The sequence below is a fragment of the Nicotiana attenuata genome, chromosome 7 (genome assembly GCF_001879085.1).
Source record: "Nicotiana attenuata strain UT chromosome 7, NIATTr2, whole genome shotgun sequence".
NCBI lineage: Eukaryota > Viridiplantae > Streptophyta > Magnoliopsida > Solanales > Solanaceae > Nicotiana > Nicotiana attenuata.
In genome coordinates this window covers 42,686,017-42,702,932 of record NC_031995.1, presented here as the reverse complement: position 1 = coordinate 42,702,932, position 16,916 = coordinate 42,686,017, and the positions used below count along the sequence as shown (strand labels likewise).

At 36.7% G+C, this 16,916-nt stretch overlaps 2 protein-coding genes across 3 annotated transcripts; both read left to right on the top strand.

Moving 5' to 3' along the window:
• On the top strand, nucleotides 581–3,582 carry LOC109228981 (serine/threonine-protein kinase CDL1-like). 2 transcript variants are annotated; one of them, XM_019394260.1, is made up of 5 exons: nucleotides 581–1,059; nucleotides 1,858–2,039; nucleotides 2,157–2,346; nucleotides 2,436–2,827; nucleotides 3,069–3,582. In XM_019394260.1, the coding sequence occupies exons 1-5, from the start codon at nucleotides 897–899 to the stop codon at nucleotides 3,381–3,383; spliced, it is 1,242 nt and encodes a 413-aa protein (XP_019249805.1). In that variant the 5' UTR covers nucleotides 581–896; the 3' UTR covers nucleotides 3,384–3,582. The 2 variants fall into 2 exon arrangements, with proteins under 2 accessions (XP_019249805.1, XP_019249806.1); XM_019394261.1 differs by having other exon boundaries at nucleotides 3,115–3,252.
• LOC109228980 (DNA polymerase I B, chloroplastic/mitochondrial-like) lies at nucleotides 7,515–16,390 on the top strand. Its single transcript, XM_019394259.1, has 12 exons — nucleotides 7,515–7,996; nucleotides 8,953–10,003; nucleotides 10,141–10,332; nucleotides 10,499–11,190; nucleotides 12,011–12,467; nucleotides 13,668–13,763; nucleotides 14,143–14,235; nucleotides 14,317–14,511; nucleotides 14,722–14,814; nucleotides 14,915–15,127; nucleotides 15,250–15,339; nucleotides 15,811–16,390. Exons 1-12 carry the CDS (start codon nucleotides 7,872–7,874, stop codon nucleotides 15,970–15,972), a joined length of 3,459 nt encoding a protein of 1,152 aa, XP_019249804.1. The 5' UTR covers nucleotides 7,515–7,871; the 3' UTR covers nucleotides 15,973–16,390.

Sequence of the window (16,916 nt, the reverse complement as noted above, 5' to 3'; positions counted from 1 at the left end):
CAATCTGAATAATATAGTGATTGTTTATGTGGTGATTAGTAATAAAGGTATTATTATGTGGTGATTAATAATGAAAAAATTATTGTGCAGTGATTAATAAATAAAAAAAAGGACAGCTCGGTGCACTAAGCTCCCGCTATGCGCGGCGTCCGAGAAAGGGCCGGACCACAAGGGTCTATCGTACGCAGCCTTAACCTGCATTTCTGCAAGAGACTGTTTCCACGGCTCGAACCCGTGACCTCTTGGTCACATGGCAGCAACTTTACCAGTTACGTCAAGGCTCCCTTTTGCGCAGTGATTAATAATGAAGCATTATTGCCATACAAGAACTAACTAGTTACTTTAAGGAGAACACTTTTCTCTTTAAATAGTCTAATCCCCATATTGCTAACATAAGTATTCTTATTCCATCCCGTAATAATATGTAAATTCCTCACATAACTTATGCAATATTACTTATAAGAAGATGCAAAATTATCCGAAATTCTCGGGTTTAAGCAAAACAAATATTTTGGTTTAAAGAGAAATAAAATATTTCTCTAAAAAATATGTAAAGGTATAGGATGGCGAAAAAGGGGCGCATTCTTGTTTGCACCGAGAAAAAAAGACTTAAGAGACAATAGTCTTTCTCTTAGGTTTCTTTCTCCGGTGACCGTCACCGCACGGTTCACCTTAGACGGGAAAATTAGGAACTAATTTTGGCATCCAAATGTTCCTATTTTCCTGTTGAATTGACATATATAGATTTTATGAGTTTGTTGGTATTGGAATCGTCTCTGAAAATATCATCAATAAATTATCAAACAACTATTATAAGGTCCTATTATATATATATATATTTTGAGACAAAATTCCAGAATATTTTATTGATGATTTTGAGGAATTGTGCCTAAGATATGATATTAGGTAGATTAGCAAAAAGAGGATGGATGAATTGCTTTTCATGTTGCATGCCGGTGGAGGACAGCATTCATAATTCCTCTTTGGAAAATAGCATTATTCAACAATACAAAGATACCAAATCTCCAGCACAATTTGCCAACATTTCTCTTAAAACTGGTAATTCTTCTGCCTTTTTGTCTCATCTATCTTAATATCAAGCACTTGCAATTTTCCATGATAGCATTTACTGGTCAGGAGGGAAGCCTTGACGTTTCTGGTAAAGTTGTTGGCGTAACTGGTAAAGTTGCTACCTGACAAGGAAATTACGGGTTCGAGTCGAACCCTTATGGTCCGCCCCACCTCCAGACCCGCACATAGCGGAAGCTTTGTACACCGGGCTACCTGTTAGAAAGGACTTCCTCTGTATTCGGATTCGACTAAAATAATTGATATGAAAATGAACCACAATCAGTTAAAATGGGATTAGTGACATCATTATTATATTATCGGAAAATGTTCAAAATTACCTTTTAACTATACGAAATATCTTAATTTTACTCTCCGTTATAAGTTATCCGTGCAAATTATTTGACTTTGACTTTAACGTAGCTCTAATATGGATTGGATAGATTCAACATCGGGAAGAAGGTTCAAATTTGTTCATCTATTTTTGACTATGGTTTAAAATTAGCTTATGCTATACTCAGGGAAGCAAATATGACAACTTGCTAGTGACAAGAGTATCAATGTCGCAAAGTATAACGAAAGTTAAATGTAGATATTCTTTATAGGAAAGGAATATCTTTAACTTTTTTCCCTTATATCATGGCCCCCTTCTACTTTTGTTTCCTGCAATTTGATGTTCATTGTTTTTTTGGCTGAAACTTTGGGAATGACTAATGAAAACTAAGTATTAATGTAAGTTCAATCAAATCATGAGTGATTGTCTGTTTTGTGATTGTGCTAAATATTCAGATAGCAGCAGAAGGAGATACATAGCTTCAGAAATAGAAAAATTTGGAAAGGGGAACATTGCAGCTCAGGCCTTCACATTCTGCGAGTTGTGTGTTGCAACTCAAAACTTTGACTGTGAGTGTTTGCTTGGTTCTGGTGGTTTTGGTAAAGTGTACAAAGGCCATATTAAAAGCAAGAATATGGTACTCTCCCCACATTTCTTTAATTTGTTCAAAAAATTGATTTAGATTTCTTCAACTCTAAAAGAAAAATAAGGGAAAACCGATTAACTATTGTTGTGTTGTTTTCATGTTGCTTAGGATGTTGCTGTGAAGCAACTTGACAGGAATGGTTTCCAAGGAACTAAAGAGTTCCTTGTGGAGGTCCTGCTGTTGAGTCTTCTCCGTCATTCCAACCTTGTCAATTTAATAGGATATTGTTCAGATGGTGATCAGAGAATATTAGTGTACGAATTCATGCCAAATGGTTCATTAGAGGGTCACCTTCTTGGTATGCAACCTTCATTAATTGCAACAGTTTGTTATTGTGATTGACAATATGATGTCGAGTTTGATAGTTGCCTTTATATTGATTGGCAGAACTTGGTCCAGATAATAGGCCTCTTGATTGGGAAATGAGGATGAAAATTGCAGTAGGAGCAGCAAAAGGACTTGCATATTTGCATGAAACAGCTAATCCTCCGGTGATTTATCGAGACTTTAAAGCCTCCAACATACTTTTAGATGACAACTTTAATCCAAAACTTTCTGATTTTGGACTTGCCAAGCTAGGTCCAACTGGTGGCAGGACTCATATCTCCACCAGGGTCATGGGAACCTATGGTTACTGTGCACCTGACTATGCTTGCACAGGTAAATTGACCGTTAAGTCTGATGTTTATAGCTTTGGCGTAGTCTTTTTAGAAATAATCACAGGAAGAAGAGTCATTGACAGCTCCAGACCAAGCGAAGAACAGAACCTCGTCAAGTGGGTACGTTTTAAGCAATGTCGCTAAACAACAAATACTCCATCTGTTTCATTTTAGATGACACTTTTCCTTTTTAGTCTGTTCCAAATTGAATGATATTTTTCTATATTTGAAACCTCGTCAAGTGCCAAAAGTCTTTCTGATCTTTACATGTGCCTAATCAAATACTGTCATATAAATTGAAACGAGGGAGTATTGGTTAAGCAATTAGGAGCCTATCTTTATTTGATAAATTGATGGACAGGCACGACCGTTGATCAATGACAAGAAGAAGTTTCACTTAATGGCAGATCCGTTGCTGGGAAAGAACTACCCGTCGAAGGCACTGTATCAAGCTCTAACAGTTGCAGCAATGTGCCTGCAAGAGGACGCGAGTACACGACCTTTAATCAGCGATGTAGTGACTGCTTTAGAGTATATATCTAGTATCAAGAAACATGAGAAGGAAGAGGCTGCAGCAGAAGACACTTTCAAATCCCCACCTGCATTGCAAACTATTACAAGTCATGTTGATCGTATTCAAAGTAATAAAGCTCACTGTATTAGAGAAAGATTCTAAAACCATTTTCCCGTCACCAAACACTTCTAGTCTGAGTGTTTCTCTGATTTTATGTAGTGTTGTCGATATGAATGTCCATAGATTTTCTCATATACAGGTCATCAAATTACACTGATACTGTAAAAAAATTTTATATTGTCAGTGTATAATTTAAATCCTTCCTATAGATGCAATGCAGCATTCCCCTTTGGAAACAAAATAGGAAGCCTCCTTTCAATACAATTCAATCAGGTCATCTCCCACTTATTCATATTGATGAACATCACAGTACGTCATGATTTTCATTGTCTCTGACTAAATATGAATTGCCTAAACATTAGGTTATATCTCTTGTATATTGTTATACATCTCATTCTTCTTTATTCCATCTATTTTTTTAACTTGGTTATATCTTTTTTTTTTTTTTGTAACAATGTAAAATTATCATTAACATCAAAATAATTACACTTATAGGGCAACCTTAATATGACCACAATCTGACCACAGAACAAGGCGCCCAACTCCACAATCTAATTACACAGTATACTTTGTATAAATCTCCTACACCTATCAGCTTTCTTTGATAACCTCATATGATCTACTCTCTCTATAATTTTCCTCTTGATTTTTGTTACTACCTCTAATCTATGTACATTTTTGCCTTGAAAAATTTTAAGATTCCGAGCTCTCCAAGTGTGGTATATCACTGCTCCATTGACCGCTGCTATCACCTCTTTCTTGAATTGCTTCCAGTGCTTTCTTTTTATCATGTCTAACATCAACTTGAAATCTCCATCATGTACTGATTGACCTATCCACTGATTGATCTCTTGTCTAACTGCTTTGATCCAGTCACATTTAACAAATAGATATTTTTTGTTTCTAGCTGCTCTGCTTCACACAAGTTACAGTTTATGTTTTCCACAGGGATTTGCATCACTATTAGTCTGTCTTTGGTAAGTAGTCTCCCTTGAATTGCCAGCCACATGACAAATCTGTGTCTAGGTAGAGCCACAGCAGTCCATACCAAGCCTACTATCTCTAGTTGTGGTTGTTGGTTTATCATAGCAAGATAACTTCTAGTTATGGAGTAGTTGCCTCCTGGAGTTAGGCTATATCTGCCTTGTGAGTACCATCCTTGCATCTCTCTTTTTAAGGAGTTTAGCTTCCTCCAATACCAACTACTACAGTAGGAGGACTATGAGTCCAAATATTCCTATCAGCTTTCATATATACACCATGAACCCATCGAACCCAAATGAACTCTTTGTTCATTACCAATTGCCACAATAACTTTCCTACTGATGCTATATTCCATGTTTTACAACCTTTCACATTCAATCCTCCTAGCTTCTTTGGACAACAGACTTTCTCCCATGCAACCAGTGCTACTTTCTTCTGACCCTTAATTTTCCCCCACAGATAATCTCTACATATTTTATCAACCTCTTTTAGCACACTTTGGGGTAAAATAAAAACAGCTCCCCAAAAATTATGTATAGAGAAAAGCACTGCATTGACAATTTGTAATCTTCCTGCATAAGACAACTGTCTGGAATATATGACAGTTAACCTATGTGTGATTTTTCTTTTCTGCATGTGACAATCTATCTTATTCCATTTCCTTGGTGATAAGCAACCTCCACTTCCAACCAAGAGGTTGTGAGTTCGAGTCTCCCCAAGAGCAAGGTGGAAAGTTCTTGGAGGGAAGGATGCCGGGGGTCTATTTGGAAACAGCCTCTCTACCCCAGGGTAGGGGTAAGGTCTGCGTACACACTACCCTCCCCAGACCTCACTAAGTGGGATTATACTGGGTTGTTGTTGTTGTTGTTGTTCCTTGGTGATAATGGCAAGCCTAGATACCTGATAGGAAATGTGCCAAGTGCAAATCTTGTTTTTTCCAGCAACATATCTCTGACTCCTTCTTCTACTCCAGCTAGAAACATGCTGGATTTTTCCATATTGGCAATCAAGCCTGAGGTTTTGCTGAAGTGCTCTAAAGCTTCCATGACTCTGTTCACTGAATTCTCATTCCCTTTACAGAAAATCATCAGATCATCTGCAAAGATGAGATGTGTCAGCTGCAACTCCTTACACATAGGATGAAATCTAAAATCAGGCAGCCTGCTAATGGTCTTCAAAGTTCTAGAGAGGTATTCCATAACTAAAACAAATAGTAATGGAGAGATTGGATCTCCTTGTCTCAATCCTCTCTTTCTTGCAAAATAACCATGTCCTTCTCCATTTATCTTTACTGTGAACATAGTGGTAGTCACACATACCATAATCCACTGTATAAATCTGTCAGGGAACCCAAAGCCTATCAATGCTTCCTCCAAATATTCCCAACTCACCATATCATAAGCTTTCCTAAGATCTATCTTCATTAGTCATCTTGGAGATGTTTTCCTATTGTAGTGTCTTAGCAGGTCATGACAAATTAGCACATTATGCATCATAGATCTACCCTGAACAAAAGCTGATTGATTGTCTGACACTATATGGTTCACTGCTGGTTTTAATCTCTCACATATCATTTTAGAGATGCACTTATATATGACATTGCAGCAAGCAATAGGTCTATACTGAGTTGCTTCTTCTGGAACTTTCACCTTAGGGACTAATGCTATATTGGTTGAATTTATTTGCCTCAACAGCTTCCCATTTTGGAAAAATTCTAGCACAACATCAGAAACATCTCTTCCCACTATTGACCAAGCAGATTTATAAAATCCACTACCATAGCCATCAGGTCCAGGGCTCTTATTGCTGTCAATTTGAAACACAGCATGTTTAACATCTTTCTCATTGAATGGCTTCATCATCTCCAATTGCTGGTTCACTAATAGTAATGGACCATTGTCTAGTATCCCTTTAACTGCATTGATCCTACCTTGTGGCTTCCTCCCTAGTAGTTCTTCATAATATTCAACAAACATTCCAGCTATAGTATCAGGGTCAGTTTGCCAGTTGCCAACTTGGTTACATCTATTGTGCATTAGTAATCAAAGAAATTAAAGGGATTCAACATTTATTATAGATATATAAAAATTAATTTTGATCATGTATATATAGTATTTTTTAGGCGAAGGTGAGATAAACACTTTAGAAATTTCTCTCTACAAATTTCAACATAATCATATCTCTATTTTTTTTAACATTTCTAACTTTTCCTTTTTCCTCATCTGAAAAATATTGGACATCTAAAGATATTGAAGGTGGATTTAATAGAAAGTAATACATTCTAGCTAAAAGAAAAAGAAAAGTGAAATAGGCTGTAGTCAATAATATCAATTGGTGACCGTCGACTATAGATCGAAAATACTCCTGAAAATCATTTGATCTATCTATACATAAAGAGGTTAATTGTGGTTTTGAATTAGAATCGTGATAAATTTTAATTTGAAAAAATCGGCATAATTTTTGTAACAACTTATACCTGGATTAATATTTACTCCTTATTCCCCTTCAAAGTTAAGCAAATTCTCAAAAAAAAAAAAAAAAAAAAAAAAAAAAAAAAAAAAAAAGAAAAGAAGAAGAAGAAGAAGAAGTCCAAAACCTAATCCAAACGTACAACTTATCGAACAAGACTTCTCTGATAAAACAAAGGACTACTAAATCGAAATAAAGCAAAACATTTTGTTTTTCTTAACCAAAACAGTTATATTTATTAGTTAAACAATTTCTTTGTTTTGATTTCGGAAACCAAAAATTTCTTAACCAAAACAGTGCTTATTAGTTCAAATTTTCGTATGAGAAATGCCATATTGTTTTCTCGATTAAAAAATGCCATGACAATATTGTGATAATGTTAGGATTTAGGTGCCACAATAAAAGCCATGAGGCAACGGGAAAAAAACATACTTCCTCCATTTTAATTTATTCGAACTTATTTGAATAAGTGCAAAGTGTAAGAAAAATGAGATTGACTTTTAAAATCTGTAGTTTAAAATAATTTATGAATATTTATATAGCTATAAATTATTCTATTAAGAATAAAAATATTGAAATTAAATTATTTTTAAATTTAAAAAGAAAACATTGTTATTGAAACGGAGGAAATAAGAAAAAAGAAAAAACACGAGACGACAACATAGTCAAATGTCCGTGCCAGGGAGCAAGAGGGCTTTTCTTTTTGCTCAGAAGAGAAGAGAGAGGAAAAAGAGTTTTTAAGACGACTCAGCTACTAATAATACAATTACTCCTTTCCTCTTCTCTCTCTGTTCCTGTTTACATATATACATACAGTGTATGTATGTATAGACAGAAGAGTCTGTACTGTATACATATATGGTCTCTGTTCTCTGCTTCTCCACTACCACTTTCAGACAAACAACAAATAAACCCTTGTAAAACCCTAAAATTTTCTTACTTTTACAGTCTCACCCCCTCCAGTTGTTCTTTTTATTCTTTTGTGGTTAAAAATTAAAAAATATACACTACTACTACTACTTTATTATCAAGACGGCCGCTCTTTTGAGCAATAAGCAGCTAGTAAGCAGAGCTGCCATGGCATTCTTGGGGTTCTCAGTTCAGTCTTCCCCTTTCAAACCCACCTCTTCTCTTTGGTTTTCTCCTCATTCCTTCTCCTCTTCTCGTTCCTTTTGGGCTTCCTCTGGTAAAGCCCTCCACAGGTTTGCCCCTCCCTTTTCTACCTTTTCTTTTATTATATATAATGTTTCTTCCCTTTTTACCTTATTAATAATACTTGTCATAGTTTGGCTGATTACAGAGTTTATGAAAGAAAAAGTACTTTTTATTGTTTGTTTTATTTGATTACTGCCTGCCCCTTGTTTGGAATGCAGGGCGAGAAGTGGCGAAGCCAGAAATTTCATTTAGGTGTTGAATATATGTTATATACCACTAAAATCTAATATTTTACCTATATATACCGTGTAATTTTTCGATGAAGGCTACGTAGCTTTGCCCTGAGGGTGAGTACCATTTGAGTTTTTTGTTTCTTAATTTACTTATTAACCTTGTCTTTTGTAAACTTTAAATGCTTGCAAAAAGAGTTTCTGTAAACGATTTTGAGAATATACTTGAATTTATACGCTCCCTTGACACTTGGAAACAATTCGAGTGATGCTTTTGTACTCCCGTAATATACCTCCTTGCTTCTGAAGTTATTAATAAAATTACTTAGTAAAAAGTATTAGTAGATAGTTGGCATTATAGTTAGGACGAAGATGGTGAACCGATATATCAGTTTTCTTAGGAAATGTAAGGTCACAGTGGAGAATTGTTCTAGTGCTGTTTCTTAAGTTCTACTTATTGTGTGTGGAGGGTGCCAAGTTTGTGCTGATTATGGAAATTTGGAATATATTGCTGATTATGAAACATCATCCCATCATATTATTTTGTGAAAAATGACTCTTATTTTCTTCGACAAAAAGGAATTTTTGCTTCTTTGTCCACCACTCACCACTGTAATGCAGATACTTATGCCAGTTAAGATATATGTGAATATGTTTTCGACCATGTATGATCTAATGAATAGGGAAAGAATTGAAAGCACAATGCCAGCGATTGAATGTTAGATTACCAAGTCCCAGTTCTTTTTCTATTCGAAACTGAATATCATTTGCAGGCGGGAAGATTGCAAAACTCAGAGTGCAGAAAATGCGTCGTCCAGCTTAGCAGTGCTTGGCGATTCCGTTAAACAAATATCAAGTCATGAAAGGAAGTTATTTTCTAGTGGACTACAACATAAAATTGAGGAAGACAGTACTTATGGATGGATCGCTGAAATTAATGCTCTTAAAGCTTCTAAAGCTAAAAGCTCTTATAATAGTTACAAAAAGATTTCAGCAGCAAATTGTAATGTTAGTGCCTCTACAAATCGGAAGGTCAAAGATGAATTTTTTGATGTTCCAACTGAAGTCAATACGAGAATGATGCGTGAACGCATCACCTCTAGCTATTCTGCCACAACCTGTATTTCAGGAGGCAACTTATCTTCAAAAAGCAAACCACCTTATAACTCTGCTGGAGGAGAAAAGAAGGTAGTTGGAAACTGGAGAGAGTATGAAAACCATTTGCCACAATTATCTGTAGGTCTTAACCATTCAAGAGTCAATGGAGCTAGGTCAGTAAATAAGGTTGATGGTTCTAATGTATCTCATTACAAACCCTTATCAAAAGGTTCCCATCTTAATGGGCAATTATCAAGCAAAATTATGGAAGCAAAGTTGGAGAAGGTAAATAAACTAAGGGAGGGTCATGCATCTGATCAACTAAGACACAGTGTGAATGGGACCAAGACCAAGGTAGTTACTGTCAAAGCAAAAGGTGTTATCCAGGAGCGTGCTATGAATAAAATGGAGAAGAATGTAATTCAAGCCGTGACAGCTGATGTCATGAATGGAGCTGAGGCCAATGCAAAAGGGGTTATCCTGGAGCGTGCTACTAATAAAATGGAAAAGAATGCAATTCAATCCATGGAAACTGATGTCATAAATGGAACCAAGACTAGGATTGTTAGTGATGAAGGAACAGGTGTAAGTCAGGTTTCCCTCCGTGAGAGGCTGGGTGCAATGTATGACAAAGTTCATATAGTTGACAATTTATCAGCAGCTAAGGAAGTTGTCAGAAAGCTTACAAGTCAGTACAGGCATCTCGTCCATGCGTGTGATACAGAGGCACGTCTATCTTAGTTTTGTTTGGTTTTTCTGATTTCTTGAGATTTGCATGCACATGGAGAATTCTTCATTTGCAATTTAATTTGTCGCTCAGCCACTTTAGAGATTATTTACCCTTTTTGATCAATCATATATAGGTAGCAAAGATTGATGTTAAGCAGCAAACACCTGTTGATCATGGAGAAATTATATGCTTCAGTATTTATTCTGGACCAGAGGCTGATTTTGGTGATGGGAAATCTTGTATCTGGGTAGATGTTCTTGATGGAGGTGGCAAGAACATCTTAGTTGAATTTGCTCCATTTTTCCAAGACCCATCCATTAGAAAGGTAGCTCTTTTATGATGGTAACTTTATTAAGTTATGTTTGTTCCTCCAAATGCCTTCTTTTGTGGCTGTCTATTGAAGATCTTTATTCATGGCTTGTGTCATTTACTGCATCTCATATCATATACCATTAACATACAAATTATAATGTGCAGTGGTTTTTCTGTAGGTCTGGCACAATTATAGCTTTGACAACCATGTCATCGAGAACTATGGGTTTAATGTATCGGGCTTTCACGCTGACACAATGCACATGGCACGACTTTGGGATTCCTCTAGGCGAACTTCAGGTGGTTATTCACTAGAGGCACTAACAGGTGATTCCACTGTCATGCGTGATGCTAGACCTGTCCATGCTGAAAGGCTGTTCCATGGTGAAGGTCTGTTTGGTAAAATATCTATGAAAACGATCTTTGGTCGGAAAAAGCTGAAGAAAGACGGAACTGAGGGTAAAGTTACTGTCATTCCTTCTGTTGAGGAGTTGCAAAAAACTGAAAGAGAATTATGGATTTGTTATTCTGCATTAGACTCCATAAGCACATTGATGCTTTACGAGAGTTTAAAGAATAAACTGTCTAAACGGATCTGGACATTCGATGGAGTTCGTAAAGGATCGATGTATGAGTTTTATGAGAAATACTGGCGTCCATTTGGTGAGCTTCTAGTTCAAATGGAAACTGAGGGTGTGCTGGTTGACCGTGCCTATCTTGCTGAGATTGAGAAAGTGGCTAAAGCTGAGCAGCAGGTTGCTGCTAATAGATTTCGTAACTGGGCAGCTAAGTACTGTCCTGATGCGAAGTACATGAATGTTGGAAGTGATACACAGTTGCGTCAGCTGTTTTTTGGTGGCATCCAGAATAGGTATAAAGCTTTCCAAAAATTACTTTCTTGCGAAGAAACTTAATCTAAATGTTTAGTGTGTCGAATAACTTGCATTTTGCATATCACACATTTCTCGTTCATCTGTGTGTCAGGTAGTCAAATAGCATCCCCCTCTGTACTCTTTCATCAGTGTAGATATTATTGATTTTGCTGTGTGCAATCGATTATGGTTGAGCAGCTGTCCTTGGCAAATCCCGCAATGACACACAGGGCAATAAAATAGTGTAATCAACACATGAAGAACATGAGCCATAATGCAATCATGCTTTTGTTGATTTAATATTTGTTATCGATCAGAAGCTTCTCTGCAAATCCCATCTTATTTTGTTATTGAGTAAAGTTAGATTTTATTGCTTATCTAAGGTACGCGGAGGTGCAAAGTATATACATTGCAAAAACTCAAGCTCCCACAAAAGGGAGGGAATTGAGGAGTCGGAGTATAGTACCTAAATAACTAAACCAAAAGACCAAGTACAAGCATCTATATTTCAATCTCTGCGCTGCCTCTATTCAAATTTCACCTCTGCGAGAGGTGATGGCATCCTCGTGCATGAGATTCAGCTTTCGAGGATCCATGTTCTTGTTAATTTCCGGATTCCATTTATACAACTACAATAAAATCCAGTTAACCTCCTGGAATTTTTGCGTTGGAGTATGTTACCACAATTTCACATTAAGCTATGACAGCATATAATGTCTCTGGTTTCGTTTTTTCTTCAGGTTGTCTTATGCTTATTCAGTCCGAAAATACCTCGCATTTGATTCTTTTTTTTTTTTTCCAAAAATAATTTCTGAACAGAAAGAATTCTGATGAGAGTCTACCATATGAGAAAGAATTCAAAGTTCCAAATGTCGATAAAGTAATTGAAGAAGGAAAGAAGGCTCCCACCAAATTTCGTAAAATCCGACTACATAGAATTTGTGATCTTATCGACACTGAGATGTACACTGCTAGTGGCTGGCCTTCTGTTAGTGGGGATGCTTTGAAGGCTCTCTCTGGCAAAGTTTCTGCGGACTTTGATATTCTTGATGAAGCGGATGACAATGCTGAGGAAGATCCTGAAACAAGCATTGATGAAGCTTTAGCTACAAATAATGAAGTTCCCAGTCAAGAACCAGAAGTTTCTATTTATGGATCAGCGTACAACGCCTTTGGAGGTGGGCAGAAAGGAATTGAGGCCTGCCATGCCATTGCAGCATTATGTGAAATGTGCTCCATAGACTCTTTAATATCCAACTTTATACTCCCATTGCAAGTAAGTTGCTTCGTGTTCTTTTCCATGATGTGGTATATAGTCTTTCCTCATGGAACAGCCTAAGCAGTTCAGGGCAATTTTTACTTGGCTGTAGAATTTGTTTGTTAAATGATCTGCTACTAAATGTTCTCTTCCTATAAATTTCTGGACTTGATTATGAATTTTCCATCTTAGGCTGAATTGGGAATTAGTCGCCTTATATCCTAGTAAAAACTTGATGGTAAAACAGTGAATTAAAGGGTCAGAACTCAGAAGAATTAGCAATCATTGATATCGAGTAGAAAATTCAAGGAATCCCTTACCTCATCACTAATCAGTTATCACTAAATGGAGAGATGCAGTGGAAGATAGCCAAGAGTCATTTTGTTGATGTTACCATACATCACATGCTTGTTGACAAACCGAAAGTTTACGATGAGGAACTGATCTATAAAAACTTTGACTTGGTTTCATCTTGGCACTGATGTCATGGGTCTATGTGGGGAAGTTCCTACAATATGAATCTTCACTGTGGATAATCTGCTCAACGGATACTTAAAGGAGAAAAGAAAATACTAATCCTTTTCTGATTCCTTAATAGCGCATGAGAATGACATTTCCTGAAGTTTCATGATGAGACGTTAAAAATAGTGATCGGCTTTGCTCTTTCATATATAAATCTCTGAGAAACATTTTTGCCTTGGGTGCTGTCTTTTTGAGCGACAAAAACTGCAGTGACCGAGGTATTCACAGCTCACTGTTTAATCAGGCCTTAGTAGTGATTACTCTTGTTACCTCACCTTTGTTGTAAGGTGTCTAGGTGTTCACGATCAATGAATCAGGGTTTTCTGTAGGATAGGACACTCGGGAGCTTTCTTTGGACCCTGATTGTGATAGGTTAGCAATGTAGCAGAGACGGAAGTACCAACAAGGTGTTTGGTTGAGGTTGAAGCTAGAGTAGCCATAACGTCATCGAAGATGGTTTTGAGGCAAACTGAGTCAATTCATCTCCCAAGTGTCATGCTTTTTCCCAAAAAATTATGTCTTGAATAATTTGCTCTAGAGATCTAGCAGCATAATAGTCACAAATTGCACCTCTCTACTTTTGGGTAACAGATACTGTCTGATGTTCCTTTTCTTGAGTTAATTGGCAGTGTGGGTTTGGTTTCTTTATTTGAAGTCGAAGCTTTCTTTTTAATGACATTGCTCTTTCTACCTCAGGGCCAAGATGTATCGGGTGAGAATGGACGAATTCATTGTTCCCTGAATATTAACACTGAAACCGGGCGTCTGTCTGCGAGGAGACCAAATTTACAGGTTTATTTATATTTCACTCTGGCTTCTTAACTGTTCATGTATTTTGTTTCACAGATATGCCATCAGCCACTTTTTGTCTTGTTTTAAATGTCGCTTCTCACAATTTTCTTTCTTGAACTCAAGATTTGATATAACCTATAAATATACAAAAATGTTGTAAATGTGCTTCTCCTTTATCGCTAATTGGGCTCATGCTGTATTTCATGGCTCAAGTAAAGTGATATCATGTAAGAACTTAAATGGTCATCAGTCGTCACTTATGTTAGAACTTACACATTATTATTATTATTATTATTATTATTATTATTATTACTATTATTACTCATCAGTCATTGCTTGACTGGAATGTTGTTTCAAATGTTATTTCCTGGCAATATAGAACCAGCCTGCTCTGGAGAAAGATAGGTACAAAATTCGTCAAGCTTTTGTAGCTGCACAAGGGAATTCCTTGATTGTGGCCGACTATGGGCAGGTATCTAGCTGCTTACCAGTTATAATAGTTTATTTTTTTTGAATTGGTTACAAAAATATTGACATTTTTTCTTATAATTAGTTGGAACTTAGGATTCTTGCACATCTTGCCAACTGTAAGAGCATGTTGGATGCTTTCAAAGCTGGTGGAGACTTCCATTCAAGGACTGCTATGAACATGTATACTCACATCCGTGAAGCCGTTGAAAATGGTGAGGTACTTCTTGAGTGGCATCCTCAACCAGGTGAAGAAAAACCTCCAGTTCCTCTTCTAAAGGTAACTGCAAAACACTTATTGTGGATGGTGAAACTTTTCAGATTCAACATGTAGAAGACAGGATAGTTGTTGGATTTAATGACCGTTATATTTTACACCTTGTAAACTAATTCCAAGGGGGAAAATTCCGCTTCTTCAAAAGAACAAGAATTTTAGTGCAAGAAGTTTGATTTATTGGGATTTTGATACATAATGCAAATTCCTTTTCAGGATGCTTTTGGCTCTGAAAGAAGGAAGGCAAAGATGCTCAATTTTTCAATTGCGTACGGGAAAACTACAATTGGACTTGCCCGCGACTGGAAGGTACTTCAGCATTTTGAGACAAAATATCTATTTAATTACCTTGATTTCTATAGAAGTTGTTGGGTCTGCATGAGCTAAATGAATACTATTTCATACTCAGGTATCAGTAAAGGAAGCTAAGGAAACAGTTGATCGGTGGTATAGTGATAGAAAAGAAGTGTCAGATTGGCAGGAACAACGCAAATTTGAAGCACGCGAGTTCAGACGTGTTCACACGCTTCTGGGACGGGCACGCTGGTTCCCATCAGTAAAAAATGCAACTGGATCTGTAAAAGGTCACATAGAACGAGCTGCTATAAATACTCCAGTGCAGGTCCATCTTAATACACTTCACTCTATTCTTTGTGTGTGTTGCCATCGTCTCTTCGTTCGTTTTTCTTTAATAAGTTGTCTGCATGCCACGTATGCCATGCTGACTTCTGAAGTTTTTGACAGGGAAGTGCTGCAGATGTCGCTATGTGCGCCATGTTAGAGATATCAAAGAATGCACGGCTAGAGGAGCTTGGATGGAAATTGCTTTTACAGGTTTATCTTCTGTTGCCCTTTACTGGACTTGTCTCATTTTAAGAAACAGAAAAAGTGAGAAATTGATAAAAAAGAAAAACTGTATTCTGCTATCATATTTGCTGTGTGGGTACATCTCTCAATATCTCGAGCTCTGTTCACCTACAACTTTGGAGCTCACCTGTTAAGTTTGATCTCATGCTAAGTTGACATGCATATTCCTTAACTGGGGTAAAGGTTTTGCCAATTGTTGTGCGTAACTGCAGACAAAAAGATTATAACTAAAATTTTCAGGAATGTTGGAAGATATAAACGGTTACTAGGAGAGAGATTCATTTTCCTGTAATAGAAAGGGCATTTGTATTTTTATGTTTGGCATAGCTTAGAATTATTTATGTATGTGTCTTAATTTTTTTTTTGCAGTCCCAGTTAATTGTTTGCGTTGTTTGTCATTAGCTAACAATTTGTACGTTATTGTTTGTTTTCGAACAGGTTCATGATGAAGTTATTTTGGAAGGGCCGGAAGAGTCTGAAAAAGAAGCCATGGCAATAGTGGTTGACTGCATGTCCAAGCCTTTTGGTGGAAAGAATATTCTCAGAGTTGACCTATCTGTTGATTCTAAATGTGCCAAAAACTGGTATTCTGCCAAGTAGAAGATGGATTTCATCTGACATATACATGGACTTTTATCCAACTCGGCTCCATTCCCTGCATTTGTTTTGCCCCTCTGAAATGTATAGAGATTAATCTAACTCGATTTCATGGTCCCAATCATGAGGTAAGTCCAGCGCGTCAGCGAACAGATGATCCACAGCTGCCAGAACCTAGTGCTGTTAATCCATTTTTTCAACAGGCCTTGGATAGCATGTAGAAAACCTTAATATGTAAATACTAACTTTTCTTTTTCTTTTTCTATTTGAGTAAAGTTGTATGTAGCCCTTGATTTTGAGATCAGAATGTTTGTAAAAGTGCATTTTACCCTTTTGATGATGTCTTCCCAGCCTTTTGCTCTACGTAGGTGTATATTTCTTGGACTAGAGTTTTTTCAACATCTTATTCTCTTTTGTACCATTGCCCTTCTTCAGATTGTTTTTGTATGAGAATATAAAAGGCTACTATTTATCATCTCTCTCTCTTATGCTTCAAAATTCTACCTATTTGGCCGTTGAACTTGAAGAAACCAAATGTGTAAGTAGCAGCAATCAAACTTAATCACATAAATAAATAAATATATAAATTCGGCATGATTAGTACCTTTTTATCCTTCTTTTTTGCAAGCCAAACAAATCAACACGTCTATTATTAGGTCAAAGATATTGAAGAAGATTATTCATTAAAGAAGCAAGAAAACAGACAAAAAAGGCACAGCTAATGCGATTCCGTCTCCTTTCTTTCCTTACTGGTGGGGAATCGCCCGTGCTAAGCACGGCCCAATAGCGCAATTGTTTCCAATAGAATCCAATATATAGTTGTGGAAATTAATTTTTTTCCTACTTTATCAAATCTGTAAGAGCCTAAATTGTCCAAGGAAATGTTGCTTTCATTGCAAGAACGACAAACCTTACAATACACATATCACCTCCTTTATAGTAGATAT